This window comes from Heterodontus francisci, chromosome 1 (genome assembly GCF_036365525.1).
Source record: "Heterodontus francisci isolate sHetFra1 chromosome 1, sHetFra1.hap1, whole genome shotgun sequence".
NCBI lineage: Eukaryota > Metazoa > Chordata > Chondrichthyes > Heterodontiformes > Heterodontidae > Heterodontus > Heterodontus francisci.
The window spans coordinates 233,362,415-233,379,562 of NC_090371.1; the positions used below are offsets into that span (position 1 = coordinate 233,362,415).

General features: G+C 45.5%; 1 protein-coding gene across 18 annotated transcripts in view; it reads left to right on the forward strand.

Moving 5' to 3' along the window:
• The window catches only part of map9 (microtubule-associated protein 9), a 350,433-nt gene that overhangs the window by 7,484 nt on the left and 325,801 nt on the right, over positions 1 to 17,148 (forward strand). For 7 of the 18 annotated variants that reach the window (XR_010975969.1, XR_010975968.1, XR_010975972.1 and 4 more), the window contains exon 2: positions 3,481 to 3,608. The exons of 5 other annotated variants lie outside the window; for them this stretch is intronic. Coding sequence is in view for 1 of the 13 variants with exons in the window: in XM_068042247.1 (XP_067898348.1) it covers positions 6,478 to 6,517 (40 nt within the window). In the remaining 12 variants the exon portion in view is untranslated. Of the gene's footprint in view, positions 1 to 3,480; positions 3,609 to 4,181; positions 4,205 to 6,430; positions 6,518 to 17,148 lie in introns of those variants that run through there. 6 more of the 18 variants (XR_010975963.1, XR_010975965.1, XR_010975981.1 and 3 more) reach the window with 4 other exon arrangements.

Sequence of the window (17,148 nt, forward strand, 5' to 3'; positions counted from 1 at the left end):
CACCCTCCAATCTGTAGAAACTGTTCCAGGGTCTATAGAAACTTGGAAGATGACCACCAATGCATCCACTATTTCTAGGGCCACTTTCTTTAGTAACCTGGGATGCAGGCCATCAGGCCCTGGGGATTTATCGGTCTTTAATCCCATCAATTTCCCCAACACCGTTTCTCTACTAATACTGATTTCCTTCGGTTCTTCTCTCTCACTAAGCCCTATGTTCCCCAACATTTCTGGGATGATATTTGTGTCCTCCTTTGTGAAGACAGAACTAAAGTATGCATTTAGTTGGTCAGCCATTTCTTTGTTCCCCATAATAAATTCCCCTGTTTCTGACTGTAAGGGACCTACATTTGTCTTCACTAATCTTGTTCTCTTCACGTACCTATAGAAACGTTTACAGTCAATTTCTGTGTTCCCCGCAAGCTTGCTTTCGTTCTCTATTTTCCCCTTCTCAATCAATCCCTTGGTCCTGCTTTGCTGAATTCTAAGCTGCTCCCAATCCTCAGGTCTGTTGTTTTTTCTGGCGAATTTATATGCCTCTTCCTTGGTTCTAATGCTATCTCTAATTTCCCTTGTAAGCCATGGTTTGGCCACCTTTCCCGTTTTACTTTTGCGCCAGACAGGAATAAACAATTGTTGCAGTTCATCCATGCGCTCTTTGAATGTTTGCCATTGCCTTTCCACCGTCGTCCCTTTAAGTAACGTTTCCCAATCCATCATAGCCAACTCGCGCCTCATACCTTCGTAGTTTCCTTTACTGAGATTCAGGACCCTAGTCTCAGAATCAAATATGTCACTCCCCATCTTGATGAAGAATTCTATCATATTATGGTTTCTCATCCCCAAGGGGTCTCGCACAACTAGATTGTCAATTATTCCTCTCTCATTACATAATACCCAGTCTAGGATGGCCTGTTCTCTAGTGGGTTCCTCAACCTATTGGTCCAGGAAACCATCCCATCTACACTCCAAGAATTCCTCCTCTACGGTATTGTGACTAATTTGATTTGCCCAATCTATATGCAGATTAAAGTCACTCATAATTACAGATGTTCCTTTTATCGTATGCGTCTCTAATTTCCTGTTTAATGCCATTCCCAACATCACCACTGCAGTTTTGTGGTCTATATACAACCCCCACTAATGTTTTTTGCCCTTTAGTGTTTCTCAGCTCTACCCATACAGATTCCACATCGCCAAAGCTAATAGCTTTCCTCACTATTGCGTTAATTTTCTCTTTAACGAGCAATGCAACTCCACTGCCTTTTGCTTTTTGTCTGCCCTTCCTAAATACTGAATACCCACGGATGTTCATTTCCCATCCCTGGTCACCTTGCAGCCATGTCTCCGTAATCGCCACAATATCATACCCGTTTACATCTATTTGCGTGATTAATTCATCCATTTTATTGCGAATGCTCCGTGCGTTAAGGCAAAAAGCCTTAAGGCTCGTCTTTTTAACATTACTCGGCCCCTTTCCACTAGTTTTCACTGTGGCCCTGTTTGATTCTGGCCCTTGATTTCTCTGCCTATCGCTTTTCTTATTCCCCTTACTGTCTTTTGTTCTCGTCTTTGATTCCCCCCTCCTCTGAGACCTGCCATTTTAGTTTAAACCTTCCCCAACCAGTCTAGCAAATACTACCCCTAGGACATCAGTCCTGGTCCTGCCCAGATGTAACCCATCTAGTTTGTTCTGGTTCCACCTCCCCTAGAACCGCTCCCAATGCCCCAGGAATCTGAAACCCTCCCCCTCACACCATCTCTTCAGCCACGTATTCATCCGATATATCCTGCTATTTCTACTCTAACTAGCACGTGGCACTGGTAGTAATCCTGAGATCACTACCTTTGAGGTCCTAGTTTTCAACTTACTTCCTAACTCCCTATATTCTGCTTTTAGGATCGCATCCTTTTTTTTTTACCTACGTCATTTGTAGCAATGCGTACCACGCCCATTGGCTGTTCACCCTCTCCCTTCAGAATGTCCTGTAACTGCTCTGAGGCATCCTTGACCCTAGCACGAGGGAGACAGCATACCATCCTGGAGTCTCTTTTGCGGCCACTGAAACACTCATCTGTTCTCCTTACAATTGAATCCCCTATAACTATTGCATTCCCACACTTTTTGCTCCTCCCCTGTGCAGCAGAGCCAACCATGGTGCATCAAATTGGGCTGATGCTGCTTTCCCCTGAGAGGCCATTCCCCCCCAACCGTATCCAAAGCAGTATATCTGTTATACAGGGGAATAGCCACAGGAGATTCCTGAACTGCCTGCCTAGTCCTCTTGCTCTGCATGGTGGTCACCCATTCCCTTCCTGCCTGTTGGGTCTGAGCCTGCGGTGTGACCATCTCTCTATATGTGCTATCCACGATACTCTCCGCCTCGTGGATGCTCCACAGTGTCCCCAGCTGCTGCTCCAGCTCCGAAATCCGGGCTTCCAGGAGCTGCAGCTGGAGATACTTCCTGCACACGTGCTGGTCCCGGGCACTGGAATTGTTCCCGGCTTCCCACAGAGAGCACGAGGAGCACACCATGGCTTTGAGCTCTCCTGTTATGATTTAACCCTTTAAATTAAACCTTTTGGAAGATCTTCATATCAAATATTATAAAAGTTAAATACACAGCTTGAGTTGGATGATTCGGTAATTGTCCTGCTGGAGTTGTACTCTTGAAGTCCTTGGTTGGTCAAAGTGCACTTTGGCTGACTTACTTTGCTCAGGGTTTTCTTGAAAGCAAAATTGTAGTTGGCTCTCTCCCTGCTCGCTGGATGTAGCAATCTGTAGGCTTGGCGGGTCCCCCAGTCGCAGACGGTTTTCAAACATGATATTTTCAGGGGCGAGAGGGAAGTATACGGCTTCCTCTGCTGCTGCAGTCTCAGTTACTGCTTGTCTCTTTGTCTGTGTAACAGCACCCAATTTCTTCAGAGACGAACAGGTGGTCACGTGGTTCTTTCAGTCTCCTTTGTTTCTAATGAGGTCTTCTGGAACCTTCTAATGAAATTCAAGGTTCCACATGCCCCAGGATGCTAATTCCCACTTGGAGGGGTTTGGCTCTTTCAAAGTGAATGTCTGAGGATTGCCTTGACTGCCAGGCTAGTGAAGACAATTTAGGTAATTCAAGCACTTGGAGCAAGCCATTGTCCTGCCTGGGCTTCTTGTTAGACTTTTTGTCTCCAGTTCATTCTCCTGGTATTTCTGATAATTCCAGTAGCCATCCTGGCTGCTAGTTTTTAAAAAGTTACTGTAGGATTTTTTTTCGCATTTTAAGTCTAATATAAGTTTCCAACTGATGAGATTAATATCTCTCATTTGGCATACAGGGTTTTCTTGACATATCAAAGACAAGAGTGGGACTGGAGGGGGTTAAACTGCTAAAAATCTGTCGGTCAACAAACTTCCACGCTTTCACGGGGGAATGCCCAGGGAGTGTTAGAGCACCTGTGTCAATACCTGTCATTTTTTTTTAACTACTCATATAGGTCTCATCGCCACTTGTGGAGTTTTGTGTATGTCAGGAGATCCTCGTTCCAGATCCTGGTCCTCCTGATCCCTGTCTCGGTTGTGCTCATGCTTGTTAACAGTATCCGTTATCTTTTGGGTAAATGAGGTTGGTGGTTATGGCATGCATAATGCCTTTCTTTTGTTTTAAACTTTTCCTCAGCTCCGCTCTTTTCTTAGATAGTCTCCCTTTTGTTCTATACCGCGTTTGTCCTCTTGTTACTGATTCAGGATTCTTTATGATAATGCATTGCCCAATTTTCTCACCTTTTGTTCCAACATCCTATTTAAACCCTCCTGCTGTTCTTGCTCAGCGTTATATATGCTCCTAATTTTCTGGATTTCCTTGTACCTTCGGCTTAAAGATAATTTACTCATGTTGCTAAAGTTGCATTTCTTTGGTTTTTTGGTCTAGTTGGGTTTTCAAAATTTTGATGCAATCACTCTGTTTTAGTCTCATTGAACTTCCAGCCTCTGGCTGTGATAGATCTCTGCTTCTAGTTGTTTCCATAGTTTTGTAATTTGCTGTCCTTGCCAGAGCGCAAGCATAGTTTTCCAATTTTCCTTTTTTAAATGCTTCTCTTTGGTTAGTGCTATAAGCAACTCATGTAACTGTTCTATATTTTCTGTTTACTAAATCAAGGGGATGCACAAGTGGAATGTTTTTTCTGCATATGGCTGGATTATAGAACAATGAATTCTTTGGTACACGCGTCATTCATAATATTTCTTTTGTTTGTGGGGTAGGCTATCATCTATAGATTTGTCACAAATCGGCGCAGTGGTTAGCACCGCAGCCTCACAGCTCCAGCAACCCGGGTTCAATTCTGGGTACTGCCTGTGTGGAGTTTGCAAGTTCTCCCTGTGTCTGCGTGGGTTTTCTCCGGGTGCTCCGGTTTCCTCCCACAAGCCAAAAAGACTTGTAGGTTGGTAGGTAAATTGGCCATTATAAATTGCCACTAGTATAGGTAGGTGGTAGGGAAATATAGGGACAGGTGGGGATGTGGTAGGAATATGGGATTAGTGTAGGATTAGTATAAATGGGTGGGTGATGGTCGGCACAGACTTGGTGGGCCGAAGGGCCTGTTTCAGTGCTGTATCTCTAAAAAAAAAAGCAACCAAATGCACCCTTATGATCTACATTTGCTTAAATGATTGGCATTGTTTATAACTCGCTCATGAACTGTTCCATGAATTACTCAGATTGGGATCAGTCAATCTCTTAACACTAGCATGGACGGAGCCAGTGTTAACTGATTTCCTGTGTTTATGGTTGCAACAATGAGTTGTTAATGCTGCAACAGGAACCTCATGTGCTTCAGACCCTAGTAGTTTTAAACATTGACCATAAGCAGTGTTGTGCTAATGCAAAATGACAAGTAGTTAATGCAACCTGTTCCAAGATAATCAGACTTGCACCTTTGTGAGCTGCCATTAAGGCGAGGAGACTTCTAGTTATCTAACTTTTGGACGGAACTGACACTCTTTTAAACCATTTTAGCTACCTTGGGTTATGCGCAGTCAACAATATTTTTCTTTCATTCCACCAAGCTGATCCATGCTCAGCTGTTTATGCAATGTCCTAATTTCCTTGGCCTCCAACTGTTTTGCAGGTTTGTTAGAATGTGCAATCTCAATACAGATTGTTCCAAAACAAAACCTGTTATCTGTAAGCTCAGCTAGTATACCAGAGAACATGACTGAATAGGTTTAGCTAGAACCAGAGTTCCGAAGAAGGGTGACTGACCCGAAACGTTAACTCTGCTTTTCTCGCCACAGAGGCTGCCAGACCTGCTGAGTATTTCCAGCATTTCTTGTTTTTATACCAGAGAACATCTTAGCTTGCTGTATACAAGGAAACTCGTCAACTAGTAATGGTCAATATTCTCGCATTATATGTGATATTTTGTTTGACCCAAGGAATCTTCAGCCCCAATCTCAATGGCGTCAGAATTAGCAAGCTAGGTGCATATTGCTTGACATGTTCTCTTGCTCTCCTTTTGAAGCTTGACACCAGTGACATCATGATTGAATAGATTAAAATAAAGTTTAAGTTAAAACTTAAAATAAAGCTGGCGAATAAACAATGCCTAAAAACTGAGAGGGCAAGATAGACAGAGACAGAATCACATTAAGTGGAACAGATCAGAAAGAGGGGCGGAAGGAGAGCGAGAAGGTGGGGAGAGAACTTGAATTGTTGGTTGAGGCTGAGAAACTAAATAGGAGAGAGGAAAAGAAGAGCATTAGAAAATTTTAATATTGGTTAAATGGTCAAAGTATCTCAGCATGTTTTGCTTTGGCATTTTACCTAGAAACACCTCAATATGTGGCTTCAGCACACATGCACCTACACGTCATGTATTGTGTAGGTGTCGCCCAAGGCAGCTCAGGTAGAACCTGTTCCCTTCTGTCCTGGGACAGTCGGATGTCTGTTTGTCATAACGGTGACCCATGCTGGTTCCAGTCTTGCCAACTGGAGCAAGACTTCCTGAAGGTTAAACCAGTTGTATTAATTGCTCACCACTTAATGTAATACTGTAGAATAGTTGTGTAAAAACCAAACTGTTATTACTCAATTGGTGCGAAATTCATTCGCGTAGTACTGCTTCAAGGCCTAACTGAAAATTGCAGCGTAGGAAGTGCCGCTGGCCACTTCCTGCTCAATGCACAGCGCAACTCAGCTGTAGTATGTATGCAGGTCCATCCCCTACGTGTGCTCGAAATTGCTAAACCTATTCAGTCATGATGTCAAGAGACTGATGCAACGCCAAGATACGGATATTGGTTAACGAATGTACAGATAACGAATTCCTTCAGTCCTAAAACAATAAGTACTATGAAGCAAGATGCCTCCTTTTCTGGGGCTATTTAAAGGGCCATTCAACAGGTTGTAGCTGAGGTGCCTTTGACTTGCTTGTGCTTCGGCCGAGTTGGTGTAAGTTCTGTGGTGAGTTGCTGGAGGAATTTGAAAGTTTTTGATGACCACAGAAAGGCAAAAAACAACATTGCCTTGCAGAGGTAAGGGACAATATTTGCAGTGCCACTTGCTCTGCAGCATAAGCAAGACAAGCAGAGGAGAAGGCAGAGAGGGGAACCTCTGCAAGGAGAGAGAAGGAGGACTGTCAAAACTTGAAACCTTTGATTTTATCGTGATCTCAGACTTTCACTGGGTTCTGCATTTCAAGTACTGGGGCAAAGCCATGTGAGCTTTACTAGTGATTATACATATCTGGAGGGCCAGCATGGCTCGGTTGGTCGCACTCTTGCCTCCGAGTCACTAGGTTTCGGGTTCAAATCCCACTTCAGGACTTGAGCACAAAAATCAAGGCTGACACTCCAGTGCCATCCTGATGGAGTGCTGCACTCTGAGGTCTTTCAGATGAGATGTTAAACCATGGCCGGTCTGCCCTCTTAGACGGACATAAAAGCACTATTTCGAAGAAGAGCAGGGGAGTTATCCCTGGTATCTGGCCAATGTTTATCCCTCAGTCAACATCACAAACATTGCCATGTGGAATCCAACAGAAATTGCAGATATCTTTTAGAAATTCAACATTCCTCGAGCCGTTGTTCTCGCTGCATCCTAAGATCCCCTCTCAATGCCATTCTTCGCCACATGCACACTTTCGACCTCTCTCTTAGCAATGCCAATCTATTTTCTATGTTTCTTAAGCAATGCCAATTCATCCTATCTCAAAGCTGTCATGGTTCACAGTTTTACAAGCTTCAACAATTCATGAGTACCACCACCCCTCTGGATCCTTCTTCCCTCCCCTTCTCTCTTACCCCATCTCTTCAAATCTCACCCCTTGCTGTGTATTCACAATGCCCTCTGACCCTCCCTCTCTGACTTTGAATGATCTGTCCTCAGCAGAGGTCTTAGTTCTTTTAGTTACATCCCCACTTCATTGAATTTTGAGCTCGGCATCATGCTGAGCACTTCTTCCTTGCCCACTTCTTTGGCCAGGGGTCATCTCCCCACGCAGTAGAACCTTTTACCTGTCACCAATATTCTCCCTCCTTCTGGACCCCTCCCTCTGGCCTCTCACCTTCCTTCGATCTTTTCGTTGAGAACTGCCGGCGTGACATTGGCCATCTCAATCTCTCTGCTCCCTCACTCGCTCTAACCTGCCTCCCTCTGAACTTGGAGCACTCTGTTCTCTCATGTCCAACCCTAATTTGTCATCAAACCTGCTGACAAGGGTGGTGCATTTGTTTTATGTACTGACCTCTACCTAGCAGAGGCTGAACACCAAATCTCTGACACTTCCTCCTGCCTCCCCCTGGACTGTGACCCTCCTACTGAACATCAAGCCGTTGTATCCAGGACTGTCACTGACCTTATCTGCTCTGGAGATATTCCCTCCATGGCCTCCAACCTTAAAGTCACCCAACAATGAGCAGCCTGCTTCTACCTCTTTCCCAAAATCCACAAACAGGACTCCCCTGATAAACCCATTGTTTCAGCCTGTTCCTGCACCACTGAACCGATTTTTGCCTATCTTGACTCTATTTTTACTCTCCTTGTCCAGTCTCTTCCCACCTACATCCATGACTTTTCCGATGCCCTCTGTCACTTCAACAGTTTTCAATTTTCTGTCCCTCACCATCTCTATTCACTATAGACATCCAATCACTCTACATCCCCCAGTTGGATGGTCTGAGAGCGTTCTGCTTCTCTTGAACGGAGGGCCAACCAGTTCCCTCTGTCACCACCTTCCTCCACTTGGCTGAACTTGTTCTCACATTGAACAACAGCTCCTTCAACTCCACTCACATCCTCCAAATAAGAAGTGTTGCTGTGGGTACCGGCATGGATCCTAGTTTTGCCTCTCTTTTTGTGGGGCATTTTGAAAATTCCTGCGACAGGACCTGACTTAGCATATTTAAATAACACATTTGCCTGAATTAAAATATAAACCACAGCGAACTTGCCTTCAATTCCCGGTCCTCGCCCTGTTCCCCCTCAATTCCACGACGAGCGGCACTCGCACGCCTTTACTTTCCCATCCAGGGAAAGCTGGCACCACCAAGATTGGGAAGGAGTGAACTCTGCATTCTGATGGGTGGAGTGGGGAAGGGGTGAACTCTGCAATGTGATGAGTGGGGGAGGGGGAAGGGATGAACTCTGTATTTTAGTGTACTGTTCGCAGGGCTGGCAGCCATTTAAAAATGGCGCCACCACCTGCTCCTTCAGGTGATGCCGGGAACAGTGATTGGGAGGGCAGCTGTGAATATGTACAATGGCCACCCGCCACGAAATCACGTTGGCGCGGGTCCCTTGGGGGATGCCCGCCATGTTCCATGCGGCAGCAGGAATACAAAATTCAGCCCTCCGTCTCAGTCGTATCTGTTCGGATGATGCAACCTTCCATACCAGTGCTTCTGATATGTCTTCCTTTTTCCTCAACCGAGGATTCACTCCCTGCCATGGTTGATCAGGCTCTCAACCATGTCTGACCTATTTTATGCACTTCTGCTCTCACCTCTTCCTCTCCCTCCCTCCTAGAACCATGATAGGGTTCCTCTTCTCCTCTCCCACCCATCAGTCTCTATAATTATTGGATCATCCTCTACCTTTTCTGCCACCTCCAGCATGATTCCACCACCAAACACATCTTCCCCATCCCCTTTCAGTATTCAAAGGATTGTTCCCTCCGCAATGCCCTGGTCCAATCTTCAGCCATGTCTCCCCTCTCCTACTACACCTTTCCATGCAACACTGTATTCATTGCTTACATTGAGATCTCCTCTACACTGGGGAGCCCAAACGTAGTCTGAGTGACTGCTTTGTTGAATACCTCTGTTCAGTTCGCAAGCACGACCCTTTGCTTTTTGTCGCTTGTTATTTCAGTTCTCTACCTTGCTTCCACATTGACCTTTCTGTCCTTGGCCTGCTGCAGTGTTTCAATTAAGCTCAATGCCATCTCAAGGAACAGCACCTCATCTTTCGACTGGGCACTTTACAGTTTTCTGGACTCAACGTTGAGTTCAGTAATTTTAGATCATAACCACAGGCCCCATTTTTTATTTTTACATTTTTTTTTGCTGGTTCGCCTTTTCTTCCCCCTCCTCTCTTTCTTTCCTAATTCCGTTATTTTGTGTTTGAACGGCTGCTATCCTGCAATTCACACCCCTTTCCTATCCTATGTGGTTTGAAACAGGGCTGTGTTCTCGCACCTACACTGTTTGGGATCATCTTCTCCCTGCTGCTCTCACATGCATTCAAGTCTTCAGAAGAAGGAATTTTCCTCCACACAAGATCAGGGGGCAGGTTGTTCAACCTTTCCCATCTAAGAGCAAAGACCAAAGTACGGAAGGTCCTATCAGGGAACTCCTCTTTGCTGACGATGCTGTATTAACATCCCACACAGAAGAATGTCTGCAGAGACTCATCAACAGGATTGCGGCTGCCTGCAATGAATTTGGCCTAACCATCAGCCTCAAGAAAACGAACATCATGGGACAGGATGTCAGAAATGCTCCAACCATCAATATCGGTGAGCACGCTCTGGAAGTGGTTCAAGAGTTCACCTACCTAGGCTCAACTATCACCAGTAACCTGTCTCTCGATGCAGAAACCAACAAGCACATGGGAAAGGCGTCCGCTGCTATGTCCAAACTGGCCAAGAGAGTGTGGGAAAATGGCGCACTGACACAGAACACAAAAGTCCGAGTGTATCAAGCCTGTGTCCTCAGTACCTTGCTCTGCGGCAGCGAGGCCTGGACAACGTGTGTCAGCCAAGAGCGAAGTCTCAATTCATTCTATCTTCGCTGCCTCTGGAGAATACTTGGCATCAGGTGGCAGGACCGTATCTCCAACACAGAAGTCCTCGAGGCGGCCAACATTCCCAGCATATACACCCTACTGAGCCAGCGGCGCTTGAGATGGCTTAGCCATGTGAGCCACATGGAAGTTGGCAGGATCCCCAAGGACACATTGTACAGCGAGCTCGTAACTGGTATCAGACCCACCGGCTGTCCATGTCTCCGCTTTAAAGACATCTGCAAACGCGACATGAAGTCCTGTGACATTGATCACAAGTCGTGGGAGTCAGTTGCCAGCGATCACCAGAGCTGGCGGACAGCCATAAAGGCGGGGCTAAAGAGTGACGAGTCGAAGAGACTTAGCAGTTGGCAGGAAAAAAGACAGAGGCGCAAGGGGAGAGCCAACTGTGTAACAGCCCCGACAACCAATTTTATCTGCAGCGCCTGTGGAAGAGGCTGTCACTCTAGAATTGGCCTTTATAGCCACTTCAGGCGCTGCTGCACAAACCACTGACCACCTCTAGGTGCTTATCCATTGTCTCTCGAGACAAGGAGGCCAAAGAAGGTGTTTGAACGGCTGCTATCCTGCTATTCACACCTCATCCAGACGCATCATTTATTTCTTTACCACTCCTCTTGGCTTCGTACAATTAAACCTTTTGTTATTTAATCTACCCTGCCCTCCACCCTATCATGGACCTTCCCTTTTGTTGTTCTTCCGCACCCCCCCCCCCCTTCACTTGCTCAAAGCCTATTCACCTATTCATTTTTAACTTTTGTCAGTTCTAATGAAAGGTTATAGGCCTGAAACATTAACTCAGTTTTTCTCTCCACAAATGCTGCCTGACTTGCTGAGTATTTCCAGCATTTTCTGTTTTTGTTTGATTCCCAGCATCTGCAGTATTTCGCTTTTGTCTCACAAAAAAAATTGGTCTTTATCACATTGCTGTTTGTGGGAACTTGCTGTGCGCAGGTTGGCACTGCATTTCCTTCATTACACCAGTGAATACATTTCAAAAGTACTTCTTTGGCAGTAAAGCACTTCGAGATGTCCGGTGGTCGTGAAAAGCACCATATAAATGCAATTCTCTCTCTTTTTGATTGTGTATCATTATGCACTAACAGGAAAGTGATGGAAGGTGTCGTCGTCATTGCTATCAAGCACCACTTAAACAGCAGTAACCTGCTCCCTGGTGCTCAGTTTGGGTTCTGCCAGGGCCATTTGGTTCCTGACCTCATTATAGCCTTGGTCCAAACATGGACAAACAACCTGAACTCTAGAGGTGAGATGAGAGTGATTGCCCTTGATATCAAGGCATCATTTGACCGAATGTGACATCAAAGAGCCCTCGCCAAATTAAAGTCAATGGGAATTGGGGGGAAACCTAGCACAATCATCTCACCTCCAGGACTTTGCTGCAGGAGTTCCTCAGGGTAGTGTCCTAGGCCCAAACATCTTCAGCTGCTTCATGAATGTCCTCCCCTCCATCATTAGGTCAGAAGTGGAGATGTTCGCTGATGATTACACAATGTTCAGTACCATTTGCAACTCTTCAGATATAGAAGCAGTCCATGTCCATACGCTGCAAGACCTGGACAACGTTCAGGTTTGGGCTGATAAGTGGCAAGTAACATTCATGCTACACAAGTGCCAGGCAATGATGATCTTCAAAAAGAGAGAATCTAATCATCTCTCCTTGACATTCAACGGTATTACCATTGCTGAATCCCCCACTATCAATATCCTAGGGGCTACCATTGATGAGAAACTGAACTGGAGTAGCCAAGTAAATACGATGGCTACAAGAGCAGGTCGGAGGCTGGGAATTCTGCAGCAAGTAACCCACCTGACACCCCAATGCCCCTCAGCTAGCTACAAGGCACAAGTTAGGAATGTGATGGAATACTTTCCATTTGCCTGGATGCGTGCAGCTTCAACAACACTCTGGAAGCTTGACACCATCCAGGATAATGCAGCCACTTGATTGGCACCACATCCACCACCTTAAACATTCACTGGCTCCACCACCTACACACAGTGGCAGCAATGTATAACATATTCAAGATGCACTGCAGCAACTCCACGCCTCCTTTGATAGCACTTTCCAAACCCACAGTTTCTTCCGCCTAGAAGGACAAGGGCAGGAGACACGTGAGAACACCACCATCTGCAAGTTCCCCTCCAAGCCACACACCATCCTGATTTGGAAATATCTCACAGTTCCTTCATTGTCGCTGGATCAAAATCCTGGAACTCCCCCACCCCACCCCCCCCAACAGCACTGGGAGTGTGCCCGCATGAGATGGACTGCAGCAGATCAAGAAAGCAGCTTACGGCTACCACCTCAAGGGCAATTAGGGATGGGCAACAAATTCTGGCCTTGCCAGTGACGCCCACATCCCATGAAATGAAGAAAAAAACGGACCTGCGAAACATTTGTGGTTAAATTAGTATCTTTGTTGCAACAGTCCTTTAGATGCAGGATTTCTAGTCGTTCCTTCACCAAAGACATTAACTCTGGAAAAAGCTACAAAAAAAGCTATGCATGTGAAAAATAGACCTAGGAATATAAATGCAAATTTTGTCTAGAGTCTGGCCTTGTGACCTGTTTAGAACGTCATAGAATATGAAAGTCTGTTTGGGAACTGAGTTGAAAAGGCAGGTTTGTATCTGGGCTCAATATTATTCGAGGAATAAACATTGTTTCCTTGATGTAATTTCCTGTATAATTTCAGCATCTATCATCGAAGAAAACAGCTTGTTAACTACCAATATTGTTCCACGACAAAGTCCTTGTTTAGGATTCAAGTTTTGTAGCAACATTATAATTGCTCCTTCCTTGAGTCTAAGTTTATGCGGTGGCGTCCTTGTCACAGTACCAAAACGGCTCTTATGAGATGCCATTTGTGACTTTGATGTGACACTCTCAAAGGTAAACTGTCCCTCCTCGCTCTTTTCGACCTGTCTGTCGTTTTTGACATGGTGGACCACATCATCCTTCTCTAACGCCTCTCCGCTGTTGTTTTTGCTGGGTGGGAGTGCACTTATTTGGTTCCATTCTTATCTATCTAATTGTAGCCAGAGAATCACTTGCAGTTGCTTCTCTTCCTGCTCCTGCACTGTTACCTCTGATGTTGCCCAAGGTTCCATCTTAGGCCCCCTCCGATTTCTCATCTGCATGCTACCCCTCGGCAACATTATCCAAAGTCATCGGTTCGTTTCCACATGTACGCTGACAACACCCAGCTCTACCTCCACCACCTCTCTCGACTCCTCCACTGTTGCTAAATTATCAGATTGCTTACCCAGCCTACAGTACTGTTGAATAGAAATTTCCTCCAATTAAATATTGGGAAGACTGAAGCCATTGTCTTTGGTCTCTGCTCCAAATCCATTTCTTACCTAACAACTCCATCCACCTCTCTGGCAACTGTCTGAGACTAAGTCAAATTGTTTGCAACCTTGGTGTCTTACTTGACCCTGCAATCATTTTCAACCACATGACTGTGCCATCTGTAACAATGCTTATTTCCACTTCTGTAACTTGGTCCCTGCTGCAGTTTGGTCCCTGCCTCAGTTCATCTGCTAAAACTTTCATCCATTCCTTTGTTACCTCTAGACTTGACTATTCCAATGCATCCCTGGCTGGCCTCCCACATTCTACCCTCCATAAATTTGAGGTAATCCAAATCTCTGCTGCCTATGTCTTTACTCACACCACGTCTTGAACACCCCTCGTCCCTGTCTTCCATGGCTACCAGTCAAACAACTCTTGATTTAAAAATTCTCATCCTTGTTTTCAAATCTCTCCATGGCCTTGCCCCTCCCTATCTCTGTAATTGCTGCCAGCCCCACAACCTTCTGAGTTATCTGCACTCCTCTAATTTTGGCCTCTTAAGTGTCCCGATTTTAATTGCTCCACCATTGGTGGCCATGGCTTCAGCTGCCTAGGCATTAAGCTCTGAAATTCTCTCTGTAAATCTCTCCAACTTTCTACCTTTCTTTCTTCCTTTAAATGCTCCTTAAAGGACCAACTTTTGGCCCTCTGTGACGCAGAGTCTAATTTTGCTTTAAAATGCTTCTGTGAGGTATCAGGGGGCATTTTATTACATTAAAGGCGCTATATAAATATAAAGAGTTGTTTTTTAGAAGACCCTACCCCGAAGAAATATTTCGAGAGCATCAGTTCGCATTGCAGTGCCTCAGGAAGCTTTGCTTTGCAAAGGAAGGAGTGATAGAGTTGTGCCACCTTTCATGATAACCTAGAGCCTCAAACCAGGGCGAGGATCACTGTGGTCCTTTCCACACAAAGGGATTCTTCCTGGTGGGAGCAGTTCACTATCCACAGAAGTATCAATGCAGTGCAGAGGTACTTTACAGAAGGAGAGGGGACTTCATCCTCTTCTCTCTGAGAATTTGGATTTGTCAGGATAGCAGGTTTGGCAATAGTACAGGGAGTTCCTACTGCATAACTCTGTGGTCCCCCCACATCAATGGGAAGTGATACCACAACCATTCAATCAATGTGCACTTGGTGCGAGGCCACACCAAGAAATTCATCTTGGCAGCACTCACGAATCTTTTACCCTGCAACTGACAGCACTGTTTAAAAAGGGAGGTAGACAAAAGATGGGGAGTTATAGACCGGTTAGCTTAACCTCTGTCGTGGGGAAGATGCTTGAGTCTATTATCAAGGAAGAAATAGCAGGGCATCTCGATAGAAATTGTCCCGTTGGGCAGACGCAGCATGGGTTCATGAAGGGCAGGTCATGCTTGACAAATCTTTTGGAATTCTATGATGACATTACGAGCAAGGTGGACAATGGGGACCCAGTGGATGTGGTGTACCGAGATTTCCAAAAGGCCTTCGACAAGGTGCCGCACAAGAGGCTGCTGCATAAGATAAGGATGCATGGCATTAGGGGTAAAGTATTAGCATGGATAGAGGATTGGTTGACTAACAGGAAGCAGAGAGTGGGGATAAATGAGTGCTATTCTGGCTGGCAATCAGTCACTGGTGGTGTGCCTCAGGGATCGGTGTTGGGACCGCAATTATTTACAATTTATATAGATGATTTGGAGTTGGGGACCACGTGTAGGGTGTCAAAGTTTGCAGATGACACGAAGATGAGTGGCAGAGCAAAGTGTGCAGATGACTGTGAAACTTTGCAGAGGAACATAGATACATTGAGTGAGTGGGCAAAGGTCTGGCAGATGGAATACAATGTTAATAAATGTGAAGTCATTCATTTCGGTAGGAGTAACAGTAAAAAGGATTATTACTTGAATGGTAAAAAGTTGCAGCATGCTGCTATGCAGAGGGACCTGGGTGTCCTTGTGCATGAATTGCAGAAGGTTGGTCTGCAGGTACAGCAAGTAATTAGGAAGGCAAATGGAATTTTGTCCTTCATTGCTAAAGGGATTGAGTTTAAAAGCAGAGAGGTTATGTTGCAGCTGTATAAGGTACTGGTGAGGCCACACCTGGAGTACTGTGTGCAGTTTTGGTCTCCTTACTTGAGAAAGGATGTACTGGCACTGGAGGGGGTGCAGAGGAGGTTCACTAGGTTGATTCCGGAGTTGAGGGGATTGGCTTATGAGGAGAGACTGAGTAGATTGGGATTATATTCATTGTAATTCAGAAGAATGAGGGGGGATCTTATCGAAACATATAAAATTATGAAGGGAATAGATAAGATACAAGTAGAGAGGATGTTTCCACTGGCAGGTGAAGCTAGAACAAGAGGACATAGCCTCAAGATTAGAGGGAGCAGATTTCGGACTGAATTGAGAAGGAACTTCTTCACCCAGAGGCTTGTTAATCTATGGAATTCCTTGCCCAGTGAAGTAGTTGACGCTTCTTCAGTTTTTAAAGCTAAGGTCGATATCTTTTTGAACAATAAAGGAATTAAGGGATACGGTGAGAGCGCGGGTAAGTGAATCTGAGTCCACGAAAAGATCAGCCATGATCTTATTGAATGGCGGAGCAGGCTCGAGGGGCCTGACAGCCTACTCCTGCTCCTAGTTCTTATGATCTTATGAATTTCCACCATCTTTGGGCCTCCAGGACACACCACAGGGATGGCTGCTTGGCGAGAAGGGTTACCACTCCACACATAGCTCATGACTCCCTTCTACCATCTCACCACATGAGGTTCGAGGGCCTTCAAGTGAAATTCTGGATCCACCTGCTACACGGTGGCGCAAGGCATTGGTCTCCTAAAGCACAGGTTTTGCTGCTTCGATTGCACACCCGCATATACACGCGAGAGGGTGTCCATCATTGTGGTGGTGTGCTGCATCCTCCACAGCCTAACAATTATGAGGGCCTGGCCACTATCTCTTGAGATCTGGAGGCTACCTCGGAGGAGGAGGAGAAAGGGAAGAGACCATATGCACCACATGCCACTGGATGGACTGAGAGGGAGGCATTGTGAGGCTTCACTTCACTTAAAAGGAACTTCATCATCCCCAACATAGATCCACCGTTCTCTAACAGTACATCCATTTCAGACTCCCCATCACAAAGTCCTCTTGATCAACATCACTCAATTAAGGCCAACAGCAAAAACCTTCACTCAATAACTCTATCCAGCAATAAAAACATAAAATGCTGGAAATACTCAGCCAGTCTGATGGCATCTGGGGAGAGAGAAACAGAGTTAATATTTCAGGTCTGTGTGGCCTTTCATCAGAACTCAATTCCACATCCACAATGACAGTGGTCTGAGCCTTGAAAGCACTAGTCTGAAACTGCATGTCAGCAGCCAGGGATCTCAGCCACTCTCTGAGCTTCCACTGCAACACAGATACATCAGGAGACCTCTGCTTGTGCTGTGGTGGAACCTGAGACAGCAACCAGCAGATGTTCCATCATGGGTCG